Source organism: Halichoeres trimaculatus, unplaced genomic scaffold (genome assembly GCF_033239565.1).
Source record: "Halichoeres trimaculatus isolate MK-OKI-2021-1 unplaced genomic scaffold, fHalTri1.1 fHalTri1_scaffold_22, whole genome shotgun sequence".
Classification (NCBI taxonomy): Eukaryota; Metazoa; Chordata; class Actinopteri; order Labriformes; family Labridae; genus Halichoeres; species Halichoeres trimaculatus.
The window spans coordinates 8642480-8662125 of NW_027437200.1; the positions used below are offsets into that span (position 1 = coordinate 8642480).

Genomic DNA, 19646 nt, shown 5'->3' on the forward strand with positions numbered 1-19646 from the left:
GGTTCATCATAAAAAAATAAGTCATTTTTTAGGAAAAAAAACTTTGTATTTATTTTGTATTTTGGTAAACAAGTGACATAAAATATTTAGTGATTGAATTTCAGCAATGAAAATAATAGTTGATAGGGCTTATATCCCACTTTTCCAAAAACACACAGGACATAATGTGTAAGACAGTAAAAAATGGGAGTTGGGGTCACATGTTGGAGGCTTTTATTTTGAAAGGGTTGGTTTTGAGTTCATTTCTAGGCGAATGAAGTGAGTGAGTGTTTTGGTTGTTTGGAAGGAGGGAGGTCAGGGTTTGGGTTGCGAAAACAAAAGCTCTGTTTTACTCTTTTGAAGAAAAATGTTAAAAAGCAGCAGGGAAATGTGGAGCGTTTTATAAAGTTACACCTCTTATCGATATTTTCTCTTTTTTAAGTTTATTCATTTATTAGAAGTCAAAGTCAACATTTTGTCTTCATCTGCATCATGTTTTCACAGGAATCTGGACTCTGAAAGACGTCATGAAGACAGCTTAACAACTCCAGCCTTTATTCCTATAATATAAAAACTTTATTCCTTTAAATCTAACATTTTATTTCTCTGTAACGCAGCTCTTTTACTCTTTTGTACCAAACTTTAGAAGAAAAACTTAAACTGGAACAGGAAATTCAAGATTACAGTCAAATCTCTTTAAACTGTGAGTTGAGTTTCAATTTTAAGTCTGCAATCTATTTTTGGGAGTCCCACAGGAAGGGACAAACATCCGTTTGTTGGAGGGACATGATTGTGCGGTGTTTGTAGGGAAGATACCGGGATGTGCAACAGCTGTTAAACTCTCCGTCTGAAGCTGTTTGAGGGTTTGAACTCTGAACGTAGGAGAGAAAAGCTCCCACAGATTGAGAGGCTAGAGTTTCCTGCTTGTTGCTGCAGACAAACAGTTCAGCCAATGGAGACACATCCAAGGAAATGAGCAGGATACAAACGAATGATTCAGGACGGGGATGAGAATAGAAAATGAAACAGTTCATTGTTTCATATAAAGCTGTGTTGTTGCATTTGTTGGGCAACAAACCAACTTTTCCAGCAACTATTTTCTCCCTCTTAAAGGTACAGATACCAGGAAGAAAACTGCATCTACTAAAACAAACAAACATGGAGGAGTCATTCTGAGTTTGAAACCCGCTCTCAGGAGACACCGTTATCGAGGCGACGCTGTTCAGTTACTGAAATGTAATAAATGCAGGAACAGGGAGAGCCGGGGAGTGTAAACTTTCTGAGATAAGAGCACAAAGAGTGGCTCTGCCTGCTGAGTTTGAGAGGCAGAGAGTGACTAAGTCAGTAAGTAATGAGAAGTGCAGAGTGTTGACTTTTCCCAGCTCTTCACATGACTCTGAAGTGACCTTGAACAACCAGGAAGTAAAGAGGAGAAGTGATAAAACTGGGTCTGTCTTTGGCTCTCTGCTCACACAGGGACAGAGGAAAACATGTTGAGTGTTTTTTACAGGACTGACCTGCATGATGATGAAGAGTCCTGCGTCTGCGGTGATGAAGAGCTCTCCTTCAGCTCCTGGAAATCAATGACACAATCAATGAGTTTGAGCTCTGAGGCCACACTTGAGGTCAAATGTTGAGCAACAAAAAGAGGATCTGACACAGCTCAGTACCAGAGGAGGAGCAGTGAGAGGAGGTGTGGGAGGGTCCATCCTCATCTCCTCCTCCTCTTCCTCAGTCACACTGCTGTCGATGAAGTCCATGTGCTCAGCCTCTCCGTTCACTGAAACACAAGTTCACAGTTTCAGACATTTCAGAGGTTAGAAACAGAAAACACTCAGTGTGTCCTTCCTCTTCCTCTTCCTCACCTTTCTTGGCCTCCAGAGGAGATCTGTCCTCCTCTTCCTCCTCCTCGAGGTTCCTTTGGTCTCTGCTGACCTCAGCCAGACGGAGGGAGCGCTCAGAGAAGTCATCTGCTGACTGAACACAGACAGGAAGCCATCGAGTTATTGATCTGTGATTGAATCTGCTGAACGGTCAACTCTGTATGTGTGTGTGCGCGCGCGCGTGTGTGTGTGTGTGTATTTCATGACCTACACAGTAAATTCAGATTCACATTGACAAGATTGATAACATATTATACTCCATTAAGTGCCTGTGTCTAGGTTGGCTCTTCAGTGAACCGTTTTAAATTGAACCGACTGCCAAAAGGGTTTCTGCTCCTTCAGCGTTTTTCCTGGCAGGGAGAGAGCGAACATAAAGAGTTCACACCTCACAAGAAAAAGCTTCTGAATGGAGAAAACACCCCATACCATAATATTTACTTACGGCGATTGGCCAGAATTAGTAGTGTGCTTCCAGGATAAAGACTCCATTTCCCATGAGCACCATCACCCACTGTAAGAAGGACTTTCCAAGGTGTGCATTTGTTTTTCAGAGCATATCTTTTTAACTCTACTTTTCTTTGTCCAAGCTTTACCCAAGATGCAAAGTGGCAGTAATGTATTCTTAGTAACTTTTGTTTGCGCTATTGTTTGAAACGTGATGACAGTTAAACTTCGTAAACTCAGTTTGTAGTTTAGTGTCCAGAAGGTGGGCAGACTACCTAAACGTAACCTCACTCTTCATTTTATTGATAGACTCTCAAGTTTGAACAGACCACTGCAGAATAACTGCTGACCGTGGGTTGGAATCAACATTATCACAAACAGCTTAGCCCCTGTGTTTTAGCCCGTGCTCTATCACTCTCCTGTTTATCTTTCTTCTGCTCTAACCTCCTTTTTCCAGCGTCCAATTTCACTACAAAATCAATCCGAGATATTGTTTTCTTCAAGGAAAAGGACAGATCTTGCTTTAACAGCTGGTGTAGTGTCATCATAGACTTTGGTTTATATAACGTAAACAGATTTTTCTTCTTTCTGGAAAATCCAACCTGACCCTGGATACTGAGAAATATCATTTTGAGACTATTTCAACACTGCAAAAAACTGAAATCTTATCAAGTGTTTTTGTCTTTTTTTTAAGTAAAAATTGTCTTATTATACTCAATATGAGCCACTTTCAACTTATCAATCCAGAAAAATGTCTTGTTTCAAGTTATCAGAGTACAAAAATGAGGTTTGAATCACTTGTAACCAGTAAAAAAATCTGCCAATGGAACAAGAAAAATTGCTTGAAAATTTCCTTGAGACAAGAACAATGTCTTAATACAAGTAACTTTTCTCTTGTTCCATTGGCAGATTTTTTTTACTGGTTACGAGCAATTCAGACCTCATTTTTGTCCTTAAATAACTTTAAACAAGACATTTTTCTGGATTGGTCTTGTGAATTTGGCTCATACTGAGTCTAAAAAAGAATTTTCTACTGAAAATAAGACAAATACTTGATAAGATTTCAGTTTTTGCAGTGAAGATCCCTTATAAAGTCCTCAAAGGGTCTTTTACGTTTTGTTTATTTCATTTTTGACCCATCTTCATTCAATCTTCTTCTTTGCATGCTTTTATGCAGTGGCTCAGCACACACACAAAAGCAGCAGTGTAGAAATGGCCATGTGTGTGTGTGTGTGTGTGTGTTTAGTAGTTTTTACCTCATTCCCAGACCAGCGTTTGCTCCCACTGTCCACGCTGTTGAATCCAGAGTCCAGACCTCCAAACTGACCTGAGAACAGCTCCTGGTCGGACAGGCTGCAGAGAAACAGGGGCACAGTTGAAAACCCAGACTGTGGTTCATCAGTCTAAAGGGCAGTGACTCACGTCCCAGTTCTCTGAGAGCTCCTCTGTTAAATATTCTCTTATCTCTGGGCTTGGTGCGGTCTGTTTCATGGAAGTGGAGCTAGAGAGGTCCACTCAAGTTTATAAATATTTGATTTAGTCTGCTTCCTGCTTAATTTCCTTACTCTACTGAGCATCCTGACGTTTCTCCTCTCATCTCAGTCTCACATCATGGCATCATTTCTCCCTCTCTTCAACCCTTTCTGACCCGCTGTGAAGACGTTCCCTGAGAGGTGAGTCTGTATTTGAGTATTCATCTTCCTCACCAGCTGTTGAACCCAGTGGGCCTCAGGTGTCTCTCCAGGTCCTCCTGGCCCCTCTTGCAGGCCTCCATGTTGAGGTACTTGAAGATGTGGTATTTGCCCTTGGAGCAGATTTGTGCAGGGGGCATTTGGAGCGGGTTGCTGTCCAGTGAGATGCTCTGGAGGTGCTGCAGGTGGCGGTAACACAAGGGCACGTGGGAAATGCGGTTGCAGGAGACATCGAGTCGGACCAGGGGGAGCTCAGAGATTTCTGGATTGAGGAGGCGACAGAGGAATTGTATTTCTAAGTGTCAGAAAGTTTAAGTTTTTGGTTCCTCAAGATAATTCAAAAAGTTTTTGTTTTGTTTGTTTTGTTTTTTACACAGAATCTTGTCAGATGACATACAGGGAATTTTTCAGACTTGACAGAACTTTTTCTACCTGATCTTAAAGAAATACGTCAATTATTTTTTTCACAGGATTATTCCATCCTGTTGACAGCTAAATTAAAGTGTTTTCTCTTCTTCTCACTCTGCAGTTTTCAGAGCAGATTTTTTGCAGAGTAAAAAAAGACGTGGTGAAATGTGTCCGTACCTTCAGGCAAAGTGGTGAGCTGATTCCTCCGCAAGTTCAAGTCCCTCAGACACTCGAGCTGTCCAAGCTCTGCAGGCAGACCCTGCAGCTCATTACAGCTCACATCCTGACACACACACACAGGGATAACACACCTATGAGCCAAAACTTGCATGTTTAAAACACCACAGAGGGGGTTTAGATCATTCTAAGTTGAAAACATGAAAATAAAAGATAAAACTGTTGGTCTTAATAAATATTGTCCGTGAGAATTAGAGCACAAAAGGATGCTGTGTGTGTTCATGTGTTTGTGTTTGTGTGTGTGTGTGTGTGTGGGAGTGTAGATAGCATACCAGCTGTCGGAGGTGTGTGAGGGAGAATATGGAGGCGGGCAGTGAACACAGCTTGTTGTTGCTGACGATGAGCACTCTCAGGAGGGGGAGCTGAAACACCGACGGGGGCAAACTGGACAAAAGATTACGACTGTGGAGACAGAAACACACACAGCGTCATAATCACACACTCTTTCTGGCTCAACCTTGAAGCCTGTGACAGAACACTGGCAGCACCACCATTATTTTTAGAGGTACAGTATATTTGCTCTGAGCTTTCACTGCTCTCTGTATCTGCAGCCATCTGGGAGGTTTCTCAGTCTCCTAGTAACTGAGTTTCGAGGAGTGTTGGTGCGGTTACGCTTTTACGACAGAGAAACTCTTTTCTTCTCCAGTAAAAACAAACACTGGATGCAGAGATCTTCAGATGTAGATTAAAAACAGAGCTGTGCAAAGTTTTCACTCCTGCAAAGAAAATTTAGCGCAACTTAACATCTCTCTACACGTATTGGTTGAGGATTTCCATCCTTACTCTCATGAGCTTTTTTCATCTGCCACAGCTCAGAAATGTTTGACTTTGGCAACAAAACTACTTGACAACCAAAGAAATTTATTAAGTTAAAATTCTTGTTATAACAATACATCCTGCTGCTTACCTAGTTAAAACGTGAGCCATGATAACTCATATTGTTATTACATTAAAGGTTTCACACACTTCTCTTGTAAAGCTTGTAGGGCTGGGACAATATGCTATTCTTGTGATTTTTGGGGTGCCAATTTTATTTAAATAATGATTTTTCAATATTTACCGTTTTTGTGATTTTAAGTTTGCTTTTTTTAACACCAGACAATGGGAAAAGTTAAATGATGATGAAAATGTTTACAGACTTTATCAGGAGTCGAATTTTCCTATAAAATGCACGTCACGTGAGTTGGAGGGAAACATTTCACCCTCTGCAGGAGCAAAGTGGTAACTTTTACAATCCAGTTTGTAAACAAAGACTGAAATGAAGAATTTGAATTTGAAAAAAAAAGACATTTTTTTAAAAAGAATGACAATTTTGATATTATCAAACAAAAAATCCTGTTAACATCGTACAACGTTTTTTTTCTCCCACCCCTAAAAATTTGCAGATGGACGTTGAAACAGAAAAAAGATAACTGGAAATACCTACAGTTGGCGTCTTTGTGTTTTGGTTGATGGTAGTTCAGTGCCAAACAACAGAGTATTGCCAGTCCCATAAAAAAGGGAGTATCAGGTTTTACTGTCATAACAATGGGAGCCAGTTTCTGCCAGGTAAAAAAGGAAGACTCGACCTATTATAGAAAAAAAAAGCGTACAAATACCAGCGACACTGTGAGCGCTCACTAATAGCAGAGTACTTCTAAACACATGTTGAAGGAGCAGAGGGAAACCACTTTTCTGGGCCTTTCCAAATCTCAGGCTGTTTCTAATCCTCCTTATAGCAGAAAAACACATTTCCTTATTATCCTCCAAAGGTCTGCTTGTGAAAAGAAGAGTTGTTTGTTTACATCAGGGGTCTCCAACCTTTTTAAGGTGAGAGCTACTCTCAAACAATCAAACAAGTCCCAAGCTACTTCTCGTTCCATTATGTATTTAATTACCAGCATATTCAGTACTGTTTCACAGACTTACCTTTAATATTTGACACTGCATGCTGAGGTTGGATAGATCTCAGGGCTGGGACCATATGCTTTTCTCCCGATTCTATTCTTCGACGTTTTTCGGGGTGCCGATTTGATTTAAATTCTTTGATATTTCCAATTTTGTATTTTTAAAGTTACTTTTTAAACACTAAACCAAGTGAAAAAGTTGAATGATGATAATGTCTACAGACTATATCAGGAGCTTTATTTTCCCTAGAAATGCACATAACATGTGGGTCAATTTTTAAGATTTATTCAGGGATATAACGTCTCAACTTTTTTCAAACCCAGCTTATTAACAAAGACTGAAATGAAGGATTTAAATTTGGAAAAAAAACATGTTTTTTAAACTAACAAATCATGACTTAAAATAATAAAAAAAAATAAAAAAAACCTGATACTACAATACATAAATTTTCTCTCCTACCCCTAATAGATACAGAGCTGTAGTAAGTATTATTCTATGTTTTATTATTTTATGTTTTATTTACCTGGCAGGCTTCTGTGCATCATTTTTACGACATGTCAAAAATCTTGTGAAAACATGAAAACATTATTACAATGGATGATTTTTAAGTTGTAACATGATAATAAAAAGGTTTGTTTCTGTTGTGGCAGCAATACGCTTTTGTAGCACTGTGCTGAAAAAACACACTAAACAAAAACAATAAGATGGTGAGATAAGGTTTGAAGTCAACAGAGGATGATTTTTGATTTTATAACTTGCCTGGATTTAAAAGACCTTTCTGTGTGGTTTAAGTAAAATTCTTAAGGACTGTCATTAGGTTTTTTTTTACACTGCTGTGTAAGGAGCGTCTTTGAAGAAAAATGTCACATCTGCAGTTTTGTCAGGATGAGCAGACATATGTTTGTATGTCATGTCTTGATTGTTAAGGTGGACCTCTGACAGCTGATCACCTGATGACCTGACAGAGAGCTGACCCTGAACCACAGCCTGTGTGGATTCTGTGTTACCTGAGGTTGAGGTAGGTGAGGGCCTGGAGGTTGGCCAGGCTGGAGGACAGTGAACGCATCCCATTGTGGTAGAGGCTGAGCGTCTCCAGGGAGATGAACTGACACAGCTCCTCCGGCAGCTCACACAGACGGTTCTTGGAGAGATCTGAAAATACACAGAGAGACCAAACATTAGACTTCCTGTTCACAATGAGGTCTGTCTCTGCAGGGATACTTCCTGTAGTGACGTCAGGGACAAAAAGAAGAACTTTCAGGGGATGTATTTTCCCAAATCTTGTTGCATCTTAAGTCCTAAGACCAAAATGTCAGTAAAAATAAGGCCTGAGCTTAGAAAAAGTTCTGCAGTGACTCTAACTTTAACCCTGCTGTACATCTCTGCTCTGTGTCATTCACTTCAAAGTGCTCTTGTCTTTTCTGTGAAGTGTCAAATTATGGCTGTGACCCACATAAAAGATGAGGTACTTGAAGGAAAGTTTTCCATCAAAAATAACTTTGGTGAACAACAATCTATTTATAAAAAGGACAAAAACAAAGAAAAACCAGAGCAGAAAAAGGGAGAGAAAAGTTATCCTACAATTCCCACGATGCTGCTTGGAGCCATCTTTTGTTCCAGTTTCCAGGCCTCAGCAGAAATGTAAGCGTTCTGTAGTTTTAGTCGTGATCCTGACCCCTCTGACATCCATCAAACTCCTGCTCTGGTTTCATGAACACTGCTGTTTTTGTACCGTAAGACAGAATCCACGCTGCGTTCAAAAACCTCCAGCCTAAAATTAACAAACCACACCGCTGTGACAGAATCTGAGCAAGGACAGCACCCGTCCACTTCTGAGCCAAACTGGGTGAGCTGCTCTGAAAATAGCTGCTGCTTCCTGCTTTCCAGAGTTTCTGTATGTGGGACATTCTCATCCTCCTCCAGAGTCACACGAGTAAACGTTCATTCTCATTTCTATAGCAATCATTTCCAGGCTCATCAGCAGTTTATCATGTCTTGAATGCTGCATCACTTAACGCTTTCAGCACGCTGACACTTACACATCCTCTGCTCACAAATACCTGCATCACTTAAACTCTCCATCCTGGGATAAAGACTGAATGAGGAGCCGATAAAGCATGAATAGATGGTCTATAAGAGCCGCAGTGATTCAAACAGCTCCATTAGCACTGAGCTCTCTCTGGCAGCAGCATGAGACAGACGTCTGTCAATGGCAGACGGCCCAATGGCTGTTTATTGATCGTGTTGGAAGCAGCAGGGCTGGAGGAGGAGCGGCACTTCCTCTCTTTGTTACAGCTTCAATAGAGGCTTTTATTTTGAAGACTTGCACTAAAGGATTCAATGAGGGGAGAATTCGGGACAATATGACTTTTGCTACTCGAGTAGAATGGAAATATCCTCTTCATTTATAAAGACAATAAAACAAACTGCTGCTTCTTGCTTTTATTCCCCATCTGTCAATGTTTACATTTATTTTCATTGCTTTAGAGAACAGTTAATGCTTTATAGTAAATTTCAGAGCACACCTTCTTTCTATTTAGAATTTAAAAGATTTTCTTTTGTCGTAAAATGTGTTTTTCTTCAGCTTTAAACACCAAAAGCCAAACATGATCTACCATGTACTCACTGTAGTCATATAACCTTGTCATTTGCTGTCAAGTCCAAATCTTTAAACTGGAATGTTTTAAATAAATTTAACAAAAGTAAAGTGAAAGACTGCCAAAATATCTGCTTCCTGATGCACGCTTGTACAATATCAATCAGGCAGACCCTGAAGGTGAAAGAAATTAACTCCTAACACCTGCTCAGCGTGCAGTTTTTTCAAAACAGCTCTGACTGATCATTTCCTGACACAACCACAACAGTTAAGGAGAGTCTCAACCAATACATGGAATTAACATAATTATAACTGTTTCTGACATTTGCTTCTAACTTTGGTCTGAAAACATCAATTAATGAGACAAGAGCTGTCAGAGTAAGTTTGTTGCTCTGTGAAACAAATGCTGCAACCACAACCCCCCAAAAACCAGAACCCTGTTTAGTAAGATTACAGATTTTGATGGTTTGTCTGGTCTGTTTTCTAGGGATAGACTGATTATCGGCTGGGCCGATTATTGGGCCAATATTTGGCATTTTGAGGCATATCGGCATCTGCCTTTTTTTCAATTCGACGGCCGATAAGAAACATATTTAAAACTGCGTTGTTGTGGCTCTGATGCAGCTGCTCCACTGTCTGCAGTCACTACTCAGTCCCCAGCACTGTCCCACCCTCAGTACCACCTGATTGGTTACAGGCAGAGCCATGGCTTGGGAAACAGCCAATCAGCAGTGCAGTTATTACAGCTATTGCAGTTACATTAAAATTTTGGAAAACTTTATTTACTGTAGAAAACTGTAGCTATTTATTTTTTAAAGTGTTCATTAAAATTTCTAAAACATGCTGTTAAGCCTGGGAGCTGTTAAATAAACTCATGCTTAAAGGTATTTGAATGCAGTTAAGTGTTGGAGTTTGTATTGTTTAAAATTTTGACAACGATATTTTCACTTTGACTGTAAATTAATATCGGCTTTAAATATTGGTTATCAGACTCCTAGGCTACAAATAATCGGTATCGGCCCTGGAAAATCCACATCGGTCTACCTCTACTGTTTTCATCTGTTAGTTAAGCAACATGAAAATGACCTAAGTGACCAAAAATGTGACTGTTTATGAAAAATGTGCTACTTTCAAATTTGATGCCAACATGTTTCATAAAGGGTTCACCACTCTGTGAAAGACTGCACAAGCAAATAGCGTAACAGTTTATGAAACATGTTCCTCAGAGTAAAATGAGAAAGAACTGGTGGATATCACCATCGACAGAAGATAATGTCATTAAATAGATTTAGAGATTCACTGAATAAAGTAGTGAAGGTTACTGCATTAAAACACACATGGCTCTGTAGTGGAAATCACAGCATAAGGTACAAACAACAGAGGAACTACTGACCAATTCAACCACCAAGCAACAATAGAAACAACCTGCTCCTGGTATCTAATACAAGTAGAATTTTTCTCAATGATGGTTTATTTTTTCCCCTCAAGACAAGTATTCACTGGACCCAGCTTCAAAGCTGTTGGTTTATTTGTTGTTTGGAAAAAAAAAAACAATCTGAATCTTCTCCCATATTTATACCAGACAGTGACAGAACAGCAGGCACACTTGTTATTAAAAGCATTTTTCAGGCTGTGACCAACCAAATCAAACACAAAAGATAAAAAACGACTTGTTTTAAACCCAAAAATATCAAAACAAGAGTAAATGGGTTTGAATGTGAACAATAAGAAATGGGACAGCTCCACATAAAGGCTGACGAGGGTTAACTATGTGTTCAATAAAGCAGAAAACACACATACTTCACTAGTGAGCCACATTAATAAAAGAGTGAACAAAGAAACCAGAACAGGACCATTTCACATGGCCTTAATAAACACAGTAGGGTGGTTCAGAGTGTGTGTGTCTGTGTCTGTGTCTGTGTCTGTGTGTGTATGAGAGCGCATGGAGACTGTACAGTGGCTCTAAAAAGCCTGATCTCTCCCCATCTTCACTGTCCCATAGCTGCAGGGGAGCTGGGCAAACAATAGGTGGGGGTGGGATCGGTAGGGTGTGTGTGTGTGTGTGTGTGTGTGCTCTGGGGGATGGAGAGGTTGTCTAGTCTCTGAATACACCCCTACAAAACACAACCACATAAACTACACATGAGCTGAAGTGAAAAGCAACTGATGCTTTGATATTTATGTCTAAAGGAAAAAAAAGAAGACGCCTGCACACGTTCACATTCATGATAAATAACTGAAGCGCTTCATAACGTGGTGTTTGGGGAATTTTTCCAGCAGCAGTAAAACTGACTAAAATGCTAATCTAAGTCATATTTTGTCCAGTTTAGTCTCTTTCACATGCACAACAGAAATTTTCAGAAATGCTGAAACATAATTTCCCAAAGCTGCTCGTTCTTGCACGGGTCACAGGTCAAAGTATAATGATTAACGTCACAATAGAGGGTGAGATTATTCTTTTTCTTCAGCGTACCATGTTGGCTCAGATGAGTCACAACAGTGGTTTAATCTTGCTATAACTCCTGTTTTCTCCTTTGTTGTGAATTCTCTCAAACATCATCCAACAGATCAGCTTTCTTACTCAAGCTTCAAACCTTACCAGGGCTCTGGAAGGAGAAACTCTGAGTAAAACTGGGGTGAAATTTTGCCTGTTTGTGTGAATCCCATCCCAAACTTTACTGATAGGGATGACCTGATCTGCATTTTTTTTGCCATCATGTTCAAATCGGCTCTGATGTTGTCAAAAAACATGCTGTACATCTCCAGTGAGGCATGATGGGAAACCAAGTGTCTAAACCAGGGGTCTGCAACCTCTACTTTTAAAAGAGCCATTTTGCCTCAGCTCACCTGGATGAAAGTCATTCAAGAGCTGCAAAATATACTTCAACTTCACAAGACAAAAAAGTGAATAACATTCTAGGCAAAGTAAAAATCTAGTGAATAATTATCTAAACAAGATTTTTTAAGAAAAAGAAAAATGAAATTAAAAAATGTGCAAAAAACGTGCCAAAAATTTGAAATGTAATAAAATGTAATGGAAAAAATTTGCTGAACCTAAATTATGCAATTTCTAAATTTTGCTTTGTTTTTTCAAAAAATTTGTTCAGAATAAAATTCTAAAAACTGCAAAATAAGTTAAAAAAAGGGATTTAAACAAAAACTTAAAAAAATTGCAGAATCCCCCCCTTTTCAAAATTTGAAAAAAGTGTAAAAAAAAATGAAGTTAAAAAAATGTCAAAAAATGAAAAAAATGACAAAAAATGTAGAAGCTTTATTGCAAGATGTTATACATATTTTGTACAACACAATGTTAAACTGTGAATTGTTTAGTTTCTGTGTTGTTATCATTTATACCCTCTGGAAGAAAAAAATTGTATAAAAAAATTGTCTATTTGTTTTATTTTTAAAGCTACAAGGAGCCACTGCAAAGGAGTCAAAGAGCCACATGAGGCTCCAGAGCCACAGGCTGCAGACCCCTGGTCTAAACGTACCGTGGAAAACAGAGATAACACAAACATGCGTCCCATCTTCTTCTCTAAGCTTTTTGGACAATCTCTCTCTTCGTCTCTGAGGATATTTATCTGTTCTTGTAAAGCCCTGAAACAGCGGAGCAGCCTTTCCTCTGTTAAACAACTTCACTTTATGTTTTTAAGGATGTTTTGGTCAAAGTGAACATCTTGTAAAACGATCATAGAGCATAAATGTATTTGTGTGTTTTGCATTCTAGTTTGATATATTACTACGCTGCTGACATTTAAGCCACAAAGCTGCGAATGCTAAGCTAACAGACTCTCCTGTGTTTGTTTGTTTTGGCTTTTTGAACAGTATGTTTCTCAAGAGTTACTGTAGGATTCTGTAAAGCAGATGTTATCGCTGTAATGTGCCTTTTATTATTCTATCATCAACTTTACGAGGTTGGGCAAACTCAAAGCACTCAGTTATACTGAGGTATTAGGTTTAGGGAGCCATTTTTACTCAATGACAGCTAACATGAACAATCCATTGAGAAAATTGACTGAAATGTTGATCACCAATCAATTAGAAAATGCAGAAATGGGCCTTAATGGCCTATTGCCTATTGGTTGGTCTTCTTCCACAACTTGCTTCAGGGATCTGCATGGTAAAATCGAGGTTTTTGCTACTGAAGTCTTGGGTGCTTCAGAGAGAAGGATTCAAAAGGAGCTTATTGTGGAAAAATCTTCCAGAAAAGAGCTTTTAACCAGCAGAACTATGAACAAGAACATTTCCTTGCCAGCATTATGATGCAGTTATGAAAACCTTTTTCATTGTTGGAGGCTGACGCAATCTACGAAAGTAGTTCAAGGCCTTTTTGTACCTGTTGGTGATTTAGACAAGAAAATATGCAGCACAAGTCTTTAAAAGACTAAATTTCCTTTTAAGTACAAAACTAATTAAAGCTGCAAGCAGCGTTAGACGGGTCCTCGGGGCTCATGCCGGTTTTGCCCTACTATCATGGTATTGGCCCCACTGTGTCCAACAGAAAAAGACGAACATTTTGGTGGTGGTTTCATCTCTCTAGGACATTCCTAGCCCCAGTTAGGGCTATTTTGCTGTGCATAGGTGGAAGTGAGCCTAATGGCTCTGAGAGAATATTATGGGATGTCAGGGAGTCAGTTGATACCATGGCAACGTATCCTCTGCTATGCTGAAGAGAAATAGCCAACTCCCTGTCTGGGAAAGGTCAGAATGTCAGCAAATAATTTGTTCGTCTTAATGAGATGAACATTTTGATGTTGGTTTGATCTCTCTAGGACATTCCTACTGGCTGCTATGGCTGTTTTAATGTGTCAGAATGTGGACAGAGGGAATATTATGGGATGGTTGGTATTATATTGAAGAGTTTGATGCTTGAAATGTGTGTGCTGATTTTGGTGAGTTTTTGAGCATGTTCAGGGGGTCTAATAAGCACTTTAATGGAGGAGAGAGTCATTGTTTCCTCTGCTGAGTCATGTGACCAGCTGTGTGGAGCTCCTAATCAGTGTGTGACATCATCACAGAAGTGCAGGAGGATGAGATTCCCAAAGGGACAATTTCTCATCCTGTAGGCCAGAATATTGACCTAATCTGTGTAAAATTATGATTTTCTTGAAGAACATTTTGTGAGGAATCCAACCATGTCATTTTTAAAGCTGTGCAACTTTTACTTTTTTGTCCAGAGGCCCAACTGCTTCACTGAAGCTCCTCTCCCATCTGTTAACATTGCGTGGTCGGCGACTTTGAGGGCTCGCCATTCGAAAACCGGGCCAGAAACAACAACTTCCCCTACAACTTTTGTAGAACAGGGTCTGGTCTGTCATGTGAGCCAATTTTCAAGCCTGTACCATTTTTGGTTTCGGAGGAGAAAATTTTGGCAGAAAGGCTAAAAATGCCAAAATCTCTTATTTTGGCGGGCAAATTGCCAGCTTCCTGTTGGAGCAACGCAAAAATACCTCCTATATTTTTTGTGCGTCTCGATGGGCTGAACGTTTTGGTGTTGGTTTCATGTCTCTACGACCTTCCTGGCCTGAGCTTGAGCCATTTTTGTGTGTTTTTGAGTGTTTTTTGGCACTAGCCAGCTTATTATGGGATGTCGGGGATTCATTTTGGCATTTTATCAAATTTTCGGGGTCACAGAATGTGTGTGCCGATTTTGGTGAGTTTTTGAGAACATAAAGGGGGTCAAATTCGAGTTCTCGCGTAGGAGGGAATAATAATAAGAAAAAAAAAGAAACAAACGAAAAACAATAGTGCCCTCGGCCTTCGGCCGAGGGCACCTTCTAGCTTGCTAGAAGGTGCCCTCTTCCGTTGGCCGAGGACCCTAAAAAGAAACGCAGCAGGAACAATAGTGCCCTCGGCCTTCGGCCGAGGGCACCTTCTAGCCCTGCTAGAAGGTGCCCTGGCTCAGGCCGAGGACCCTTATTAAAGCTGCAAGCAGCGTTAGACGGGTCCTCGGGGCTCATGCCGGTTTTGCCCTACTATCATGGTATTGGCCCCACTGTGTCCAACAGAATAAGACGAACATTTTGGTGGTGGTTTCATCTCTCTAGGACATTCCTAGCCCCAGTTAGGGCTATTTTGCTGTGCATAGGTAGAAGTGAGCCTAATGGCTCTGAGAGAATATTATGGGATGTCAGGGAGTCAGTTGATACCATGGCAACGTATCCTCTGCTATGCTGAAGAGAAATAGCCAACTTCCTGTCTGGGGAAGGTCAGGGTGTCAGCAAGTAATTTGTTCGTCTTAATGAGATGAACATTTTGATGTTGGTTTGATCCCTCTAGGACATTCCTACTGGCTGCTATGGCTGTTTTAATGTGTCAGAATGTGGACAGAGGGAATATTATGGGATGTTTGGTATTATATTAAGGAGTTTGATGCTTGAAATGTGTGTGCCAATTTTGGTGAGTTTTTGAGCATGTTCAGGGGGTCTAATAAGCACTTTAATGGAGGAGAGAGTCATTGTTGCCTCTGCTGAGTCATGTGACCAGTTGTGTGGAACCCCTAATCAGTGTGTGACATCATCACAGAAGTGCAGGAGGATCAAATTCCCCAAAGGACAAACTTCTCATCCTGTAGGCCAGAATGTTGACCTAATCTGTGTAAAAATATGATTTTCTTGAAGAGCGTTTTGTGAGGAATCCAACCATGTCATTTTTAAAGCTGTGCGACTTTTACTTTTTTGTCTAGAGGCCCAACTGCTTCACTGAAGCTCCTCTCCCATCTGTTAACATTGCGTGGTCGGCGACTTTGAGGGCTCGCCATTCGAAAACCGGGCCCGAAACAACGAATTCCCCCACAACTTTTGTAGAACAGGGTCTGGTCTGTCATGTGAGCCAATTTTCATGCCGGTACCATTTTTGGTTATTGACAAGTTAATGTTTGTAGAGAGGCTTAAATTTCAGAAAACTCTTATTTTGGCGGGCAAATTGCTGGCTTCCTGTTGGAGCTACGCAAAAATACCTCCTATATTTTTTGTGCGTCTCAATGAGACGAACGTTTTGGTGTTGGTTTCATCTCTCTACCACACTCCTGGCCCGAGCTAGAGCCATTTTTGTGTGTTTTTGAGTGATTTTTAGAGGTTTTTTGGCTGTAGAGATATTATTATGGGATGTCAGATTTTATTTGTTTTATTTTATCAAATTTTTTGGCAGTCACAATGTGCGTGCCAATTTTGGTGAGTTTTTGAGCATGTTTAGGGGGTGAAATTTGCGTTCAAAGCGCGGACGGAATAATAAAAAAGAAACGCAGCAGGAACAATAGTGTCCTCCGCCTTCGGCGGAGGACACCTTCTAGCCCTGCTAGAAGGTGTCCTCTGCTCAGGCCGAGGACCCTAATAAAGTCACACACAAACTCACACACACACACACACACACACACACACACACACAAACTCTCCAACAGCTGAGAAGTCCACAGCACCCCCTCTCTGTCTTTTTCCCAAGCTGCATTTCTGTCCAGATGCCCTGGTAGCTGTTGAAACAAAGCCCAGACTCACAGAGCATCATGGGAAAAGCATGTGCTGTGGAATGGGGCAGTGAAAAATGCCCAGTCTCATACTGGTTCAGACTGCAGGACGCTGGCTCTGAACAGACCTGATCCGGGGACCCGAGCCAGCTCTGTCAGCTCCACAGAGGAGGAGGAGGAGAAGGCGGAGGAGGGGGAGGAGGAGCATGTCATCATGCATCATGACAAGAAGTGAAAGATCTTTCCGGTCAGAGAGCTGACTCACACTGACCCCTCAGTGCCTGACAATTACCAGCTGGCCTACAGCGGCTGCTTCATGCCCTGTGCAGTCACTCAGAGGTGACTTCACTGTGGCAGTCTGACAGTTTTCATCCTGACTTCAAAAACAAAAACATTTAAACCAAACAGATGAGGTGTTAAAAGCCTGAAAATGGGCAGTTTTGGCTAACACAAGTGGTCAAAGAAGCAGGTGGAAACAGAGGCAGAAATCGAAGTATCTGAGAATATGTTAAGACGTTAAAAGAAAGTCGATAACTGGCAGGGTCTCACAGCAGGTCATGTGGTGTCACCCTGTTTGACAGGATTAGTCCCCATGAGCCACTTTAAGGTCCTCGCTGCCCTGGACCGACCCCTGTGGAGTTACCACGGGGGTGACCGTGCAGATTTGGTGTCAGGTTGTAGAACGGGGTCTGGTTTTAAAACCAAGCTTCCAGAGTAGAGGAAGAAGTGCAACAGCTTTAATATCAACAACCATTGGTGGCACTTTCTCCAGTAAGTTTGAGGAAGGAAGGAAGGAAGGAAGGAAGGAAGGAAGGAAGGAAGGAAGGAAGGAAGGAAGGAAGGAAGGGAAGAAATGCCTGCTAGCTTTAAATGCTAACCCAGAAATTGTAGCAGCCTAATAATAAGTCTGAAAGCTGTTTCTGCTCAATCATTCATTCCGATTCTTATAAGTTCCCTCTAGAGGAATGACAGGAAAAATCTCAACAAGCTTTCAGTTTTGTCTTGTGGAGCAGGATACCTGGTGTTTGCAGGATCTGAAGTCTTCCAAAGTACATTTTTCACTATCAGATTTCTGTGCTCTGTTTTTCAGCATCTGCAAACCTGGGTGAGTTCTGGTTTGATCTCCACATGAGCGCTCTTCAACAGTTTAATAGAAAACACCTGCTATGAAATCACTGATTGTGGTGTTGCCAAAAGCTCAACGGGCTGAAAAAGTTTTAACCCACACAGCTGAGCAGCAGCAGTCTCCTGGTGTCAGGATGTGATGTTTTAAAGCTGCAGGGACTCCGTTAACACACACAACTGCAAAAAAACATAATTTTAAGAGAAGTTTTTTTTTTTAAATCTGGCTGCTAATTATAGAGATGACAAATGACCAAAAGATCTGCAATAAATGTAGCTTTTCCAACTCCTCCTGTTTTTAGTTACCATAGTGACCACCATCATGCCAGGAATACAACAGATGTGTCTCTAGTTCAGTTCTGGTCAGCTGACTGCGTAGTGCTTACTCTCTCATCTGTGCTCAAGGTAAAGATCTTTAGTAGGTTTCAACATGGTTTGTTTTATTTTGAAAATCACTGGCTGTTTTGGACAGGTCCTGTGATCGACTTCCTGTCCCATTCAATCTTCATTTAGTAAATTAAAACGTCAGCACCTCCAAAATCCCACAAAATTAGGACCCTTGCATCTCTGATGTACCGTGACACAGCTGACAGATCAGGGACACATCTGGCGTATTTTGGCTGTTAGTACCTTGTGCAAAAACTTCTTTAGATGACACCAAAAGAGTTTAAAAGTTTGAAAACAGTCTCAAATGAATGAAACTCGGAAATGAGATCAATGACTAACTCTTTCCTAATGTTTTGCCCTACAACCGCCAGACAATGGTAGTGGACCAGGGCATCTAAAAACTGTTTGTATGTTGCCATTTAACAACAAAAACCTTTCACAATAACATAGGGCAGCATCAATACCAAAAGTTGGTAAAACAGGTGAGATGCTGCGAGAGTCAGGGGAGGAGAAAAACTAAGAGACTTCTGCAGCTCCAGAGCTCTGGGAGGAACCTCCCCAACAGTAAATAAAAAAATGAGGCAATGTGCAAACTTTTCTGTGTAAAACAAAACTATAAGGAAGGATCATATCTCTCCATTAATTATATTTAACTCACCTACAACAACTCTGCAGAGCCAGTAAATGGATCTGCACTACTACTGATTAGTACTGTTATCTTTGGGAGAGAGGAGCTGTGAGCTGAGCTGCCTCTATGCTCAGCCTCTCTTGTCTCTGATGTTTTCAGGCCATTTGATGTCTCTAACATCTTTTAAATCCCTAACATTAACACTTTTATGCTAATACTTACAGTTTCTGGACAGTCTTTATTGAGACCTGAGGGGCAGTGAACCAAGCTACCTTAAAGTTAGACCAACCTTTCTCAGATATTCATCTAAAATGACAGCACAGGCTGGCTGGGTTATGTTGTGAGTGGAAAAAGTCTTTGCATCATTGATGTCAAAATAGATTTTGATCATTTTCCCTCAGTGAGATCATTTTCCCTCCCAGCCCCTGATATAAAAACAAAAACCTGTACTTCTGTGGTTTTCCAGCTCGTAACAGACCCAAGCACACAGCCTAAATCACTGGAGCAGGATTTCAAAGGATCAACAGAGCGAGGAGGATTGGCATGTCAGCACACAGCACTGTGTCTAATTACAGGTCAGGATGTGATGGATTCACTTCAGACACTTACAACACAGCTGACCCAATGACCTCCAGAACCTCCAAAGGACTCTTATAAAGTCTCCAAACACACCAGGAAACCCCCTTCATCAGAGCTGCGGTGGATTCAGTGTGAAAACAAACGAGATAAAGTCAGAAACAGGCTCATGTTGCACTCTGCGTTGCATAATCTGTACAGGCAGTGCTCAAAACAATGACATAATCAGCCTCGTTCCAAATTCTCACTCCGTTTTACAAGTGAGGGAACAAAAAGTGCTCAATAAAAGCTTCAAAGGTTTGTGGATTAACCTTCAGGAGCTTATTTTTCCATCCTTAAAGATGGT

General features: G+C 40.7%; 1 protein-coding gene across 2 annotated transcripts in view; it reads right to left on the minus strand.

Annotated features, from left to right (window-relative positions):
* lrch4 (leucine-rich repeats and calponin homology (CH) domain containing 4) overlaps positions 1 to 19646 on the minus strand; it is a 64503-nt gene that overhangs the window by 12143 nt on the left and 32714 nt on the right. For both annotated transcript variants that reach the window (XM_074699313.1, XM_074699312.1), the window contains exons 2-9: positions 7537 to 7681; positions 4915 to 5044; positions 4583 to 4688; positions 4013 to 4259; positions 3563 to 3659; positions 1845 to 1956; positions 1650 to 1759; positions 1497 to 1552 (exon numbers count right to left, since the gene is read on the minus strand). In XM_074699313.1, coding sequence (XP_074555414.1) covers positions 1497 to 1552; positions 1650 to 1759; positions 1845 to 1956; positions 3563 to 3659; positions 4013 to 4259; positions 4583 to 4688; positions 4915 to 5044; positions 7537 to 7681 — 1003 coding nt within the window. The remainder of the gene's footprint in view (positions 1 to 1496; positions 1553 to 1649; positions 1760 to 1844; positions 1957 to 3562; positions 3660 to 4012; positions 4260 to 4582; positions 4689 to 4914; positions 5045 to 7536; positions 7682 to 19646) is intronic.